The following is a 17146-nucleotide window of genomic DNA, read 5'->3' on the forward strand; positions in this document are numbered from 1 at the left end:
TTCCCCTGAAGTTGTTTTTATGTGATCAATTCTCACTTATTAAGCAGGAATGGCTGCTGGTTTCTTGGGATGTGCACAATGGAGCTGAATAACTTTTCCTAACCATCTGTTAGCAGCTGATGCCTCTGTGCAGTGAGCAAATGATGGTTTCTTGGCTTCTGGTTACTTGTGCACCAGCAGCCATTTCTGTGTGTTAAAATTGTTTATTTATGCACCTCTTTTATGTATAAAGTGTTTGACCCAGCATGATTATAGGCAAGGGTAGTGGGCATGTGTTACTTAGTAAGATAGAAATAGAAGAATGCACTATTACCATTTTTCAACAGTTTAATTTTCTGTCAAAAGTACTTCACAATTTCGTGTTAAAAAAACAAGAGAGAGAAGTAAATATCACTATACAAAGCTCGTTTTGTTTTAAACCAATTCTCATAACAGTTGGACTTGATGAGACATTTGTGTTTAAAAATACCTGAAACCTGGTACACTACTTGCTATTGACATAGCTATTGTTTTACTCAGTTGTTATCTAATGGGCAGACTAGTTATCACTCCATTACCTTTTTTTAGTTGTTGTTTAATTGTTGTTGTTTAATGTGGTGAAAAATGATCCTATTTTATGTCAGTTAGTGATTCTTGGAAGCCAGAAGTGGTAAAGAGCATGCAGGTTTCTGTTGTAGTAAAAGGGATGAGAAATAGAAAGGAGCCTGGGAGAAAGTCCTGTGGGTTTACAGGGCTGTTCAGTGATGATGTGCAGCTTGTGCTCTCCAAGAACGATGAAGGAGGTCCTGGGATGTGAGTTACAGAGATGTGGAGTTGAGCACTTGGTCGGTTCTTTCATGTGGAACAAAGAAGTAATTCAGAGCTTTGGCAATAATGCAGCAGTTCCTGTGCTCTCTCCCTCAGCACTGCAGAGTGGGTAAAGCAGTGCCATGCCAGTAGGGTGGTGAGCTGAATCCAGGGACCCTGCTGGGATAGGCAGGAGTTGGGCTGGAGATGGGGCTGCCAGCAACTTAGCCCGGAGTCTAAACCAGTCTGCAACCTCGGTTTGGGTCCGTCCGTGTGGCATTGGCCTCTTCTTCGTGCCACAGGCATCTTCAAGGGAGTGGTGTCCTCTGTAAAAACTCTCTCAATAAAAGAGTTAATGTGGAGGGCAGATGTGTACAAGGTAATTTCAGTCTACCCAAAACTCTTGTGCAGTCCAGTAGATCTTAAACTGTGTGACTGGTCAGGGTGCTTGGACCTCGGCTTTTGTGGGGACTCTTGAGATCTTGGTGTGTTTTGGTTTTTGCTTTGCTTGCAAATTCCTTTGGATTAACCCCTTCTGTTGTCCAGTATCTGTGCAGTTTGTAAACAGTAAATTTGTAATTAAGGGGTTTCCAAGTAATTTTTAATACCTTTAGCAATTTTTAATACGTTTAGCATCTATTTATCACTTGTAATTTAGTTTAGATCACATAATTCATGGGACATTTTCAGTCAGTCATATGAAACTTACCTGCTGCAGCCCATTTATTTTTGAGATAGAACATAGCAATAGGACATGTTTATATGTGGTAAATCCTAAATAACTATATTGCAAACAGCAAAAAAAAGTGATGAAAAGTTAGTCTAACTTGAATAAACTTGGTAGACTGATGGAAGATAAAAAAGTCCACTGATAATTGTATGGTATTGCCATAACTGTGTTGCACATTTGTACTGGTTTATCCCTGAGGTATAGCTGAGAAGATATTTTTTAAATAAAAACTTCGTTAGTTTTATGGGATCCAGAATAGGAATTGTTTTAAATAATTGATGATGTTCTTGATATGAGGAAAGTTTTGTATGTGTCTCTACTCTGTAGCTGTAATGTCAGCTCTGACAGCCTGAGATGGGAACAGTCTCACTGGAAACCAGAGTGAGATGTTAAGAGCAAATAAAAGGAATAAATTAAAAATAGATACTCAGACAATGAATTACTGAACTTGCAAGATTTAATGGTGCAAATGTCAAGAACTGAAGTACTACACAAAGCTAGAACTTTCTTACTGGTTTTGTGACATGAAAAGAAAAATTATCAGATAGGAAAGAACATAGTTTAGTTAGGGATTTAGTGTTGAAATTGGGGTAGGGAAAGGTGATGAGAGGTCATTACAAGAACTAAACCAGGCTTATTTTATGACTTTTTGGTGCAAAGTTTTAAGCTTTTGACTGTAAATTCCTATATTTTGGTGCCAGATAAAGCTACTTTATTTTTTTCGCAGGATCAGTCAGGTTGACTTTTCAGCCAGTAATTGTTTAATTAAAACCACAACTGCAACATATCAGAAAAGGGGGGGAGTGGGAAGAACAAAGAATACAAGAAAATGTAAAAATAAATTTTAAATAAAAAATACCAGCTAACCTATATAAAGGCTAATTGTAGAGTTACAAAGTCTAAACGCACATTAGAGCCAACTAGCCTCTATCTTCTAAAATGTATAATTATGTTGTATTACAAGTAGATAATTTAATTGCTTAATCATCATTCAAGTGTTTTCGAAATTAGTTAGAACAAAGTATTGCCTGCCAAGTGTATGCGATTCCTCACATTCATCATGCATTTATCTCTATTGAAAAGCTTTCTTTTTATCCCCACAAACTCATCCACACCACGTGTTACTAGATTATGTCACAGCATTAAATAAATCTGTGTGCCAAAAAACTCAGGCTGCATGATTAGATTTGGTGGATTCAGTGGCATCTCACACAGAAGGCTGAGTGGAAGTTCAGCCATTATCAATCTTAAACATTTATGCTACTATTCACTTGTGCAAACAATACTCTTTGTTTCCTTTTAGAGCTCTGTATGTTTCCTGCAAGTATTTTTTTCAAACTTATCTGTCAGTCTCCACTTCTCTAGTTAAACAGTCATGTTTAATAAACTGCAAGCATTCCATTTCTCATTCTGCTTTTTATAAATGACCCAAAAGACATTACCACTGAAAATTATTCTGCCATTATTGTTGGTCAGTTTATCTTGGCAGTTTAATATTGTGACACTGGATTAAGCTTCTTTTACAGTTCCCATTTTATATGTTGTCTCTGCCTTTCTTTAAGCCTGTCAGTTTAAATGTCAGGCAGTTAATTAGATGAATATCAGTATATGTCTTGGTTTGAAAAGACAAGTGTCTGCTGAGGAAGGCAGAAACCTCTCTAGAAAAGGAAAAATGTAAACTACCCCCACCCCGTTCTTAATTACTATAATCCTGAAATCAAGGGGCTTTCAGGCAAAGATATGGGAATAAGAATAACAGCTCCTTGCTAGGAAAATTAAAATAAAAATGCAGTAGTATAAAAACAAAACAAAAAAATCCCACTGACAGTCAAAATACAACATGATATCCTGCTGGTCAGGGTGTTGATAGCAGTCTGATTAAATAGTGGCTGCAGTCGTAGAAGGGTGTAGTTTTCCTCTGGAGGTCCAGTGGTGGTGTAGATGGGTTCTGTTTTCTTCTGGGAATCCATTCAAAAAAGACTACTTGTGGTGTTCTGAGGCTCAGATTATATCCAGGTAGGAATCTTTGGCTCCTCCCCCTGGGTGGAGCATCTCACACTGGGATGATGTAATTTCATGCATGCAGGGAGACTCAGTGGCCCATTAACAGAAAGTATCCCCCTGGAGGGAAGGTGGGTCATGGAAGAGATAAAGAACTGCCACACCTGGTTTTAGCAGATGGTAATATAATACATACTTTTGATTACATCTTGCATTGCAACCCAAGACAAAAGATATCCTGTGTCTTTTTCCTGAAATATTTAAACCGTGTATTTAAGTCTGTTTTTTGGATAATCTATGTCCTCTCATTTTTATTGTTACTTTGTTCTAGGTGAGTTATTAAGAAAACATGCAGAGGAAGCTAGAGCTATTTCTCTGAACTATTAGGTTATCAAAAAACATAATATGCAGATTTCTGTATTTGTACATTAGTATTCTGTACTTCTTTTTAGAAACTTACATGGGTTTTAATTTATTTTTTGAGTTCTTGTATGTTTTCTTTTTACCCAAGGCCATCATGTTTGAGTAGCTGGGACCTTGAAGATAGAAAACCTTTATTGATGTAGGGCATTGTGTACTTGAATATGCTGTATTTCTTGAGGTATGCAAATGAATGAGGGTTTGGATGCACGTTTTAAGTGTCTTCCTACAATTTCAAGAGCTCAATTGTCTGTATTTCTTCAAAAAGAAATGAAATGTAGAGGTTCACACCTATTTGTCTATCCTTCTTTCTTCTCACCAATAATTAGCTGTTGAAGCCATCAGTCAACGTCAACCAAATTTATCCTAAATGACAATCTAAAGGGTGCTATGTTCCTGCAGAGATAATAAAACCAGGTGATGTCACAGAACACAGTAAAAGCTCACCTCTATGTTACATGGCCTAAAATTCATCACTTTCAGGAGGGAATTGTTTGAATGACTGACCTCTGAGAACACTTCAGCAGAGAATCTGGTGTCAAGGCAAAGCCATGTGTAAGAAATGAGGTTTTCAGTGCCCTGTAGAGGGTTTTTGGTTTTTTTAAGTCACTTGTTTGAAGAATTTAAATTACCAGAAAAATAAAGATCTGTAGGCCAGATTTCAAGCTCTGTACTTATTTGTAAATGAGAAATTTGCTTTGCAAAGTGCTACAAAATCATTTGCCAGAGTATACAGAGGCAGAAGGAATAAAGTAATAAAAAAATTTTACCTTTGAACCAAATAGCTTTTCTTACACTGTGGTGGAAGACCCATATGAGCCTCTTAACAGATGTCTGTCATTTTGGACAAATATAAGCAACACTTTTTTTCTTAAAACATTTAAAATCACGTTCTGCTTGTTTTGTGCTCAGAAAGCATCTGGACACTGATGTTGAATTACTGACTAGCACTTACAAGCCAGCTTTGGACTTTATCCTGAGTCAAGTCAGTCTTCTCCAGATGGCTGAAGGATTTACAGAAATACACCAAGAAATGTCATTTGATAAGTACCTGTATTTTCTTAAAAAGTTCTGTGCTGGGCCAGTGTGTCTGGTCTTTGAAATGCCTTCTGGTAACAGTGAAAACACTGTGTATTGAGGGTATGTGTATGTGCAAGGTCCTGTTAGTGTCTAAAGGCTCTATAATCCTCGTGCCAGGGGAGCACCAGCTGAGTCTCCATGGTTCTCCCCTGTAGTCCTGCTTCTGCACAGGACTTCCTCTGGGGGGAGGGCAGGGGCAGACTTGTCACAGCAGTGAAAGCTGTTGTTGACTGGAATATTAACTGTGTCTCTTGACTTGTTCCTCTGTGGGCCATGAAGGTCACAAAAGGAAGGAGACACCAGTGCAAACTGGAATTTCCCTCCAACCTGTGTAGTGTTGCCACACATCACTGCGAAAGGTTAGGTGAATTTTGACAGAAAATACTGAATACAGGATCAGATCTCTGTGCTAAGCACTCCTTACTGCAAAGCTTAGTGACCCACTATGTTTAATTGGCCTCTTTGTGTTGGCTAAGTGTGCTGTCAGTCCTGGACTTGATGTATGTTTTCATCTTAGCATATCATTTAAGCACTTTGCATACAGTTTAGTCACTTTATATTCTGATTTATCTTTTAATTTTATAAATTTTTGTAAATCTTTGTAAATACTCCAAACTCTTACCTGCAAAAAACCTCAACCTTCTTTTTGAGACTTGAAAATCAGTGGATGCATAATCCACTCACCTCTCTTGTGTGTAAATTTTGAGTTTGGTAAATTATCTTTATTATTCTGTAGATTAAAAGCTCCATGAATAATATGATTTGTGTTCTGAGTTTGCATAAACAACTAATAAAATTTATAGCTGGAACTCAGCGAATAATCTTCTGAGAAGTTGCAGATTAAAAAAAGCTTTATCTTTGTGGTGGTAAAAAGTCAGACTTAATCTTTTTCACATTTGTTAAGGTGTTGTATCTCCAAATAAATTCCACTTAAGAATCTCAGTTCACATAACTCTTTCAAATTATTCAGAAATGTTCAGCCTTATTTGTGTATCTGTCCATCTCCATGCTGTCTCTTGCCCTTGAAAAATAACCTTCCAAGTACTAACCTAATAGATCCAAGGTCTTCTGTTTCTGTAAAATGCAAACATTGTCTCTGTCAAAATGGAGCAGGATTTATGCAAGGTGTGGGACCAACATGTCTCAGTTCTCACTGTTCCCTCACTGACCTGGCCTCCTTCAACAGGCTGCAGCAGCCCCATGCATAAATGAGGTTGCCTGGGTCAGTGTTAAGGCAGTCCCCACTTTGGGATATTTCCTAGACTCCTAGAAGCTCCAAGTAATTCAGACCCTTTAATACACTTCAAGGGTAAGTGTTGCATGAGGTTCTTGCTTTTGGAGCCTTGCCCTTCAGGGGGCTGCATTGGTTTCTAACAGAGACAGTTAACACTTTCTGTCCACAGTGGCTAATATTAAGTACTTGGACCAAGAGCAGTCATAATAAATGATCGTACAGAGATGCATACAATACATACAAAAGGATGCATGTAAATGTAATATTTTTGTTTTCTGGGGCAGGAAGGTTGCCAGCATGTGATCAGGTCTCAGCAGTGTCTCATAGGTGGACTTGTATGCACTGAAAGCTTTGTGTTTGGAATTCCTTGAGTGTCAGAAGCTCACAGCTAAAGGACAGGTAGAAAAGTAAGCAGAGGTCTCAACAAGAACATGTTAGGCTCTTGATGGAAGACCTGCAATGATTCTCAGATGAGATAAATGCCAGAGGAAAAAGTTAATGTTGTGAATTGAAAAGGGTATTTGGATCACACCACTGAATCATATGCTTTATTAAGAATTATGTGTAGAGGACAAAACTGAAGGATGTAAAATCAGGAGCCTTGTGGAATGCACTTTGATGAATTGACTGTAAACATAGTTAAAACTGTATGTCCATACATAACATTGTAAATATGAACTGTGTTGGTGTAGTTTGTCTACTAAAATGGAAGAAAAAGCTTTAAAGCAAACATTTAATTGTTAAAGCTTTTCTTCTCTAGGAGGATTTACTGTGCACTTTCCTAGAATAAATTGTTTTGATTTTGATAATCAATGGGTGTTCTCCCTGAAATAAATAACTGGGAAATATAATTAGTGTGAAGCACAGCAAAAGCAGCATTTAACTGTTGCTCATAAACATAGCCAAGTCCACAGAAGATGAAGTTCACTTGATCATGTGTGCTGTGGATTAATCAGCTTTGCTTCTTTTTATTTTGGAAGCTTTTGCCAAATCACAGGGAAAATGTGCTTTCTACATCTGATGCTGGTAGCTGCTTCTATTTGGTATAATACACTGTTTCAGCAATGCACGAGGTGTAGAGCAAAGTGGAGGTTATTTAGGTTAGTTCTTGATAGCTGCATGTCATGTTAGTAAGTCATCAACACTGCTTTTTTATAGAGAAATATATATAAATGGAAAATTGCAAATGTATTCTTCTTTCATTAAATGCTTTATATTCACTTTGCTCACCACAAAGAACAGAACAGAAACATCCTGAAACTTTCTCCAAATCTTCACTCATGGAGGACAAAGCATAGTGGTAGGTGAAGGTGATGTTAAAAATTTAATTTTATTGTCTAGGGAAAAATATTTATACCTGCTGTGGTCGTAAAGGACACACTGGCAATGCCTTACACCTCTGTAAGCATTGTGCCAAGTGTGTGAGAGCCAGGTGTGTTTTCTTGGTTCTCTAACTGTATCTTTGCTGCAACTCAGAGCAAATTCCAAAGTACTGGTGAAAAGAAACTCTTTTGCAGGTTTTATTAAATTAGACCTTTAATGAAAACAAAGCTAGTAAAAGGAATCTGCAGAACTATCTCTGTACATACACGTGCAGTGGAAAGTTTATGGTCTATGTTGCATTGTACAAATTGCTACCTCTGAAATAGTCATCCACCATGCCTCTGTTGCCTAAGTGTGAGCTTTTTATTTGTAGCTTGTTTTGTTTAATAATTTCTTCTGTGATTAGTCTTAATTTTTTTTTAAGGACAGTTTGTGGGGGCATACTGACAAATCCTTGTCATTTTCACTTCAGGCTCCAAAAGAAAACTCTGTCTGAAGTTGGTTTAGAAGCAAGCTGTAATTTTTTGGCATGCTTTTGTTTGGGTGCCTAGACATAGAGGTTAATTAACAGTTTGATTATAGGATTTTAAAAAAATGTTTACTGGCTGCCCCATACGCAGGCAGTCACTTTGCTGCAGAGATCCATGGCCTGCAAAAAGGCCACAGTGGAAGGCAGGATATACAGAGACTTCCTCCAAAATGCTGTCCTGTGACCCTTGAGTCAGCTGAAATTAGAGATTTGCAGCTGCTATGGGCTGGTGCTGTGAGAAGGAGCTCTGGCAGCACAATAATGACACTCAGCAGTGCGCTTTAGTGGGCAGCTTGACACGTTCCAGGTAACTGCCATGGTGGAAAAATCATTCCAACTTCCCTCTTCTCTGTGAAGCAAAATTTTAATGCTGGATGCTGAGGTGGGGGCTTGGGGGGGTGTCTGGCCTGTCTGGAGGCAGGACAGCCACGCAATGCAGAGGGGAAGGTGACTGAGTTTACATGGCCCAAGAGCCTGAGCATGAAGACAGGAACTCAGCCCCGTGCACTCCAAGTTACTGGGTGCTCACCTCTGGGAAGCTCTCTGTTTCCTACAGGTTATATTTGCAAGTACTGACTCCCGCACCCCTCGGTTTTAAATGTGCATCGTGGAGTGCTGCTATGAAGGTTTGATCAAGTGTTCAGCAGGAAGATGAACAGTGGAGCACCTCAGCTGCAGGTCAGCTCCTCGCCTGCCTGGGGCTGTGCAAGGCTTTGGCCAAAGCTCTTCCTACCTGGGCACAGGAAAGCAGCTCAGTGCTCCCTTCACTTTTGGCGTCTTTGTGCACTTCAGCAATCACTGCAGAGTGCAACACAGCAGTGACATTTGAAAAAATTACCAAAGCATAAGATCACTATTCAGTGCCACACACTACAAAGCCAATTAAGTTGAATGGGAAGTGGGGTTTAATGTGCATTTGGTGCACAAGCTAGCTGGAGGTGGGAGAAGTGGGTGCTTACAGGTCTGCTCATGCTAAAAACACCTTAATTTCTCAGTGAAATGCTAGTGTTTTGCTAAGCTCTAGTTATATAATACCCAATAATCAATATATAACATCAGCAGATGTTGATACATAGATGTGTATTGTCAGTCCAGAAACACTTTTAATTAGAAATTGAATTGTGCTAGACTAGACTATACACATAAATACAGCTGTAAATGCTTATGTGTGTTAAATCTGGGAGAAAGACTGTCAAGCACTGGTTAAGCCTCCAGACTTCTTTCTGCCTGAGAGATTACAGAAGCACATAAATAAAAAATCAGTCTAGAACACACATTGGACACAGTATTGCTGACTACATCTATGCACGATAGATGAAAAAACTTTTTTCTTGTTCATTTTGGTAACAAAAATTGTTACCAATAAATGGAATTTCTTTCATTTTGATGTATATGTTCCTAAAATGAGGCTGTTTGGGTTGAGTTTACTGTGATGGAGAAACAAATTTATCTGATACTAAAAAGTTTCCCTTATATAATTTGGGCAGAATAACTGCGACTTGGAGGTTATTGTCTTACAGTGAGGCTTTTACTTGCAGAAGTCAAAGTGAAGTGAACCAGACAAGCAGTGCCTACAGTATTTATAGCTACTCTCATTCCAAAAAAATGAATTTTCTATTCAATATGATAGTATATGAGTGATACAACCTTTTTTTTCAGACTTGGGTGGGGTAAGCATGGGCTTACTGATCCTAACAACGTATTTCCATATTTTCTGTTTTAACACAGTTATTCTGCTGAAGTCAGTGAAACTAGTGTTTCTGTGCAAGTTTATCAATGCATAAATTGTAAATACAAGTTGGGACTATTGCTGATTCAGGAGATAGGCAGTAAGTGAATGAGAGAAGAAAAGAATTTCAGTCATGGAAAACAATTATTTAATTTATAGTGTTCTTTAAGCATTAGGGCTTGGGGATTTTTTTTAGTATAAAATTTCCAGCTAGCGCCACCTTGGCAAACCCTAGAAGTTTCAAAATGTTAGTTGCGAATTAGAGTATTTTTGTATATATGTATTTTTTTATCCTTTCCAGAATGCACAATGTTTCCTTCTAGAAAGTTGCTGGATAGGCTATAGAAGGGAAGATCCTACTTACAGATGGCAAATGGGTCTGGGGTCTAGTGGTGTCTGAAAAATACAGATGTAAATGTTCATGTCTGTTAAATATGTCAGAAAGACATTGCCAAGCACTGGTTAAGCCTCTGGACTCCTTTCTGCCTGAGAGGTTATGGAAGCACATGAATAAAACATCAGTGTAGAAAACGTGGACGCAGTGCTACTGCTTGGTGCAGGTTATGTGGGGGGCTGTATAGCTGGGACCTGTTCAATAAACTAAATAAATAATAACACTAGATTAATTATCTAGTGTTTTCCTAAGTAAAAACATTCTGCTAATGTATCTTACCATTCTCTGGGTGCTCTTGAGGTGCATCTGCTGTGTCTGCCTGATACTGGAGTCTCCTTGGGGCACTGTTAGGGCTGTACACAGATTTGTACACAATCCCATGGAGCTGATTAGGTGGCTGTGGGCTCATGCAAAACTGATATCTGCCATTTATATTTTAGCAATTTTTTCCTCCCCATGCAGTAATTAAGCTATTTCTGCTCATATACATGATCACAAAATTACCTATATGGACCCCATGTATCATTTCAAGGTTATTTGGCCAGCATTTTGGAGCAATTTCACCATAAACTTAAGCATACCGGTAGGATATATTTTGCTACTGCAGTCTTCGTGTAAGTATGTTTTACAGCTGAAGTTCTTGATTAAAATGGATAATTTGAAAATTCAGTGTGGGGAGCAGCAGTATAAGGCAGGTGTCCTAGTTGTTTAATCAGGGCATGCAGTCCCTGACAGCTTCTCTGTTCTGTCTGCCAGGCCACCTCTCAGGCAATTAGCCTGGGGTTCTGAAATGTCACCGTGTTTGGCAACTGTTTGCTTTTAATGACTTCATCCACTTAACATCTTTATAACAACAAATAGCCATCCTGGTATTTTAATTAGACAAAATGGAAAATGCTCCTTTTTCTTTTCTGGTTATATTTGAAAGCCAGCCTGGCAAATATAAAGTTATATATCTGAAACTGCAGAAATTCTGATTCTTTGTATTAAGATTTTTGAATGCAATAGAATAGAGAGCTTTTTTAATTAAAGAAAATGTAGAAAAAGGTAATTATCAAAAAGGACAACAATCCACTACATCTTACTGAACCTACCTGCAAAGCTCTTGTGGTTCATGCATGTTGCCTCTATCTGAAAACCTCTCATCTATATAATAATTAGAATTTAAAGAAAGTGCCTTTTGCCAATAGAAAGTGCCATCCAGGTACAGTCAAATGCAGCTTTGTAACTATTTTCCCCCTCAAAGTATAATTAAGAGCTGAAAACTTGAACATTTCTTTATTCAGAAATACCCAGAGGGAAACGGTGATGGGTGGAAAACGTCTGTTCATTATTGTCTCAAAGAGCAGTCCCAAGGGAGACAAAGCAGGTTTTAGGGAGCAAAACATCAATTTTATAGATGAAGATTGTTATTTAAAACAACAGACTTTGCCAGCAGAACAGTGGGTGTAAGTGCAGTGATGTCTCAGGTTCGTCTGGCTCCAGGCAAGGCCACCCATTGGCAGAACTGCATCCAAACTGGGAATTTCACTGATTCAGCAGCATTAGTGTAGATGACACATACTGTGGCAAAGGTCTAAAAGTGTTGGACAATGTGAGGTAGAATGGACAAAGGTCTAAATGTTTTGAATGTGGTCATACAAGATGGCCCAAAGGTCTCGGTGTGTGGAGCAGTGTACGTAGAACTGGTGTCAGATGCCAAGATGACTTTTCTTCCCAACAAGGGCTTCAGTATCTGCTATGTATAAATACATTGTGAAACCAAATACCATGGGGTATTAAAGAGGACAGATGGGGATGTGGGTTCCATAACAAAGTGGAAAAAAAAAAAATTACTAGAGACCTTACTTGCTGACAGTTACTCAGATGTGAACTTAAGGAGAGGAGATGCTCAAGCAGCCTGTTGGTCCTTTTGAAATGTAGTCTCAACTTCCAATAACCTGCCCTGCTTGAGTACCTGTTTTCTCACCAAAACAGGATATGGACTTCAAAAGACAGAGCTTGGCTTGTGTCTCATCAGGAGAGGACAGCCTTCCTCTGTCTTGAGGAAGCACCAAGAGGCTTTCACAAGCGCACAACAGAGAAGTGGAAGAGTGGAACGTAGCAGTGTGTGTGGACATGTTCTGGTGCAGTTTCATCAGTCTGAATAGGTTTGCCTTGCCCGTAAAAAAGGGTTGAAGCGGTGATTAATGCGTTGGGTTTTACTTCTGTGAATATTTATTTTCCAGTAATATGGAAGTATTGAAGGAATCCTGCAGCATTAGCTGTTACATATTGCTGCAGGTCTGCTGCTGACATTCAGACTGGTTTTATGTTATGGTCTTTTTCTTTAGAAATGCTCATTGTAACAAAGTCCCAGATGAACAGCTGGCCCTCCTCAATCAAAAAAATGAGGCACAATCTCAGGGAATTAGCCCAGTGCCTAAGTGCATGCCCCTGAGACTGGGGACTCTGTGCAAAGGAGACTTTCAGGGAGGGTTGGGAGATAGAGTAAGAAGTAGAAGCAATTTGTATATGTGCATTTCCTGAGAGTAAAATCTTTGATGTTATTATTTAAGCAGTTTCCTTATTACTCTGCAAGCCTGGGAATAAACGTTTATTAGGGACTTTTCTGCCAGTATCCCCTTGTGTTCATTACTCTGGTTGGCAGAAGAACAACCAGCCTGCATTTACGTCCTGACTCTTAAACATGTTGTTAGCTGTTCCGTGCCTCTCTAAGTGAGGGATCAGAGGCTTAGCTGTAAATATGAGGAAGGCTGAGGATAAAGCTGCGTATACAGATTTAACCCGAGGTCACGGCTCAGTGACAGCGATTTCACCGCGGGGTTTTGTTGTTCATTCAGAGCTTCTCCTGCCCTCTGCTGGCAATTCCCTGTTACGGGACAAGGAAGCCCTTACACCATTCCCGGGATAGTTACCTGTGCCAGCTTGCTGCTTGCAGTCTGCCGAACGGAATTTGAATTCCTGTCATTAATGAAATGCCACAGGTAACTGCTGTGCCCACTGCATGTATAATGTTATATGGAGGTGCATAAATTATGGTAGTTTTGGCCTTTGAAAATAATCCCAAGGTGCAGGCTATCACCCAGGGATCAGTTATTCTGTCCTTCAAAACTGTGTTTACTTTCTGAATGCAAGAAAGTTTCTGATTTTTGGCAGGCCTGCTGATTTGCAAAGTCAAGTACTTAAGTTAAATTCCAACATTGAGGATGCCTGTGCTGTTTTAATGCTACTCTTGCCATCTTGTGTTTGATGCCTGTATGCGTTAGAATGCAGTTTTCCTCCACTGCTTTTTTTTAAAATTTTTTTGTTGTTGTTTTTTGGGTTTTTTTTTTGTTTTTTTCATGTTGGTGTATTGTATGTGCAATGAACAGTAATTCCATGTATTTGTAGTTTCACTTGTGACGTAGCCAAGTGTGGAGTGCTGTTTTCCAAAGAAGCCTTCAGGTATAGCTAGGTCTACTTTTCAGTTTCAGAAAGAAATGAAGCAAGAAGCACTAATAACTTTGAACTTGGTTCAACTCTTATGCATTGAATGAATAAGCAAAGGGACCTAAAAGGAAAAAATGTATATGTAAGAGCAGGCAAAATAAAGATGGTACAAGTTGTTTCAATTTGGATACATTCTCGTTTCTTAAATATGTGATGTTACAGCCTTGATCTTCTTTTAGTATCTTCTGAATTGGGTTGAGATATTCAAGTGCTTGAGAAAACCAATCTGAAAAATTGTGCATCAGCTTTGGATAGCAATGGGATTGTGAGCAAGGCTTTTGGATCCACTTGTACCAGTTGTGTTTGTGAAGCAATCGAAGTAGAGATGAGTTAGCTGTGATTTTATTGGTAGGCATAATGGGAGGTATTTTTGCTGGTAGGTTTCTGAGACAGTCACTGTAAGCCAGGAGAGATGGAAATCAGTGCAGGATTTTGTGAACATAGTTCATGGACATGAACTCTCCTGCTGTTCCTGTCCATCCCTCCATTTATCCCCATTCTAGTTTCTGTACTTTAGATTCCACCTCTCCATCTGAGTTAAATCCTTTGCCACAGAAGACCTTAACTCCTGCCTCTGCTTGTTTCTTTTCCTTTCTCCAGCCTCCTTGTTCCTAAGCTCAGTCTTCCATCTTTGGGCTCTCGATCCATCTGGATTTCACATCCCTCTGCTGCTTCTAGCCTGAATTGTAGGCTTCATGTTTGTTTGACTTTAAGACCACTGAAAAACTTTTCCATTGGAGCTGTAAAATACTTATGCTGATTCATCTTCTTGGCTACTTGTTGCAGGCTCCTTCAAAGCAGTTACAAACCTTTGCCATTTTTGCTTGACTGAGCTGCCACTTCTTGTCTCATTCTTTCTTGTCAAATCTGAAAATAAATGTCAGCCAAGTGAGCAAACAAGTGGGCTAGTATGGAAGTAGGATGAGTCTTTGTTAATAAATAAATAAATATGTATTTGACCCACAAATTTAGTTGTAATTAACCAGCTGGGAGCTATAATCACATTTTTCCAGGAGCCTGGCTGCCTTCAGGTAGTCACAGTCTGTGTGTGCTGAGGAGGATTAGAGATGGTCTTTGAAGGTATTGCTTGGGGAAACAGCAAGCTGTTATTGTAACGAGGGACAGCTGAGACCCTACCTTTGTCACCAGACACCAGGGGCCACCGAGGCTGGCTCTCAGCCTTCCTACAGAGCTGTGCATTTTATAGAAGGGTACTTCCCATTCAAACTCCTTGCTCCTACAGACAGGATGCCTTTGTAAAGGAACCTGCAAGTGTGACTTTTCAGGAAGGTAGTTGCAGTTACAGTGTATATAGTTTTCCATTCGTATTTATCTGATAAAATTGACAAGTGCAGTTCTTAGAGCAAAAGGAAGGAGGACTTAATTAGAATTCAGTAACTCAGTAGGGAGTCCAGATTATGATTGCAAATGATGTGAACTATACTGTGAGACACCATGCCTGTTTGCACTGCAGCACTGCTCAGACCTCAGGAGATCCTGGGAAGAGAGGGTGCTGGCGGCCCTGTCTGCTGTTTTAAGGGGATACCATCCCCCAGATAGTCTGTCAAGACACTTGTTGGTGGCCTTACTCCTGCTGTTGCAGAAAGTCCATCTTAGGTCCCTTTGGTGCTTGTTCCAGGGCATGCAGGCAGGTGACCCCAAGGCACCTGGTGTGTCACACTCTGCCTTCCTGCCTCCTTAAATTGGGCTTTTCAGCTGCTCATGCTGTGCAAAGAACTGGGGTGTCTGGATCCGGGTACAAAACATCCTTGGGCAACCTCCTCCCAAATAAGTATCCTACTTTTAGATACCAACTCCAGGAGGAAACAAAGTGTTTCCTGCCTGGTAAAGAGGGCTGCTGCTTCTGTAGACTCATCCAGCAGTAATTGCTGGTTGTGGAAATGAGCTGGTGCTGAGCAAGCAAGGGAACTGGGGGGCTGTAGTCAGCCATAAATATGAAGGCTGCAACTCCACATAGCTGCTTACTGCTTTTCTGAGCTACCTTTTTCTTTCTAGCCAAAAAATTTAAAATGAGCTTATTAACAAAGATAAATGCATGTTAATCGCATCCTTACGGTTTTTCCCAAGGAAGATTCAAGTTTTGAAACAAGCACTAACAGCATGCTTGTTTGCTCTGAGAAGAGGAGTCAGGCATTTACACTGAGGAACCGTGCTTGGAGTTCCGCAGTAGGTGGGAGACTGTGCTCAAGAGGTACCCAAATCCCAGCTCGTTAACCCGCCCACATACAAAAGCAAAACTGGTTTTGTTATTTGGGTTGTTAAATGCAGTAGTTATGATTTCTTTTTGATGGATTCTTTTAATTTCTTTTGGATCCTTCTTTAGTTTTGCTAACAGCTTTTTAAGGCTTTTTTTTTTTTTCCCCTCCCTCTGCCTTCAGCTATTGATGGATTTCTGAAAACTGATGAAAGACAAAGACTGGCAAAGGAAAGAAGAGAAGAAAGGGAGAAATACCTTGGTAAGTTGGCAGGAGGTGTATGTATTATTTACATATACGTTTTGATAGGCTTAACTAACATAGCCTTTTTTGTGTTCTGAACTTTTACTCTTGTTGTTCAGTCTATTCCTTGTCTTTATCACTTCTTTTAACTTAAATTATAAGAAATAATCCGTCTTTATGAATTTCCAGTCAAATATTTAATATTTTATATTTACAAGTTGACTTTTCTTCTTTGATTTTTGGGCTTTGAGTATAGGTTTATGTTCAAGATACTGCTGTTATCATCCTGGTTTGTGAAAATACCAAACAAGCCTTGAATAGTACTCAGAATAATATGCAGAATGATTTGGTAAAGCAGCCTCAATTTGAATCTGTTTGGTTTTAACCATATTGAAATATATAATAGAGTTGTTAAGTACACCATTAAAGTGTGTACTTTTCTGTAAGTTGTAAAATGGTTAATCTTTCAGGAGAATGATAAAAACCATTATTCAGTTCCTGAATAACATAAGCAATGATTTCAGCTTTTGCTTAAAACAATCAGTTATTTTTAATCTATTAATATGAACAGGGAAATGTTGAATTATATATGTAAAAAGTATAAATTTATATTTAAGGAGAATGAGTGTGTACACAATTAAAATATGCATATGTATGTGTCTGTGTATTCATTCATTCATACATATATACACACACACACACACACACAAATGAAATTACCAGTTCAACATTGGTTTTGACTTCCTATACCTCTCTCTGTATATAAAAAAGTGTTAACTTCACTTTTCCTTATTGTAATGATAACAAAAGTGAGTAGCATTGCTCATAGAGATTACCTGACAATACCTAGCAGAAGGAATTGTCAGTGTTTTATGTTTTTTGTAAAATCTAAGGTAAGCATATATTTTGAGAAAATATATTTGTCAACTAAACAAGTATGGGCATCTGTCAAAAGAATTATAGGAAAAC

At 38.9% G+C, this 17146-nt stretch overlaps 1 protein-coding gene across 8 annotated transcripts in view; it reads left to right on the forward strand.

Moving 5' to 3' along the window:
- MAP7D2 (MAP7 domain containing 2) overlaps window positions 1-17146 on the forward strand; it is an 84143-nt gene that overhangs the window by 31440 nt on the left and 35557 nt on the right. For all 8 annotated transcript variants that reach the window (XM_086879931.1, XM_086879926.1, XM_086879925.1 and 5 more), the window contains one exon: window positions 16118-16195. Coding sequence is in view for 4 of the 8 variants with exons in the window: in XM_086879926.1 (XP_086736052.1) it covers window positions 16118-16195 (78 nt within the window). In the remaining 4 variants the exon portion in view is untranslated. The remainder of the gene's footprint in view (window positions 1-16117; window positions 16196-17146) is intronic.

Source organism: Cyanistes caeruleus, chromosome 3 (genome assembly GCF_971803275.1).
Source record: "Cyanistes caeruleus chromosome 3, bCyaCae1.hap1.1, whole genome shotgun sequence".
Lineage (NCBI taxonomy): Eukaryota > Metazoa > Chordata > Aves > Passeriformes > Paridae > Cyanistes > Cyanistes caeruleus.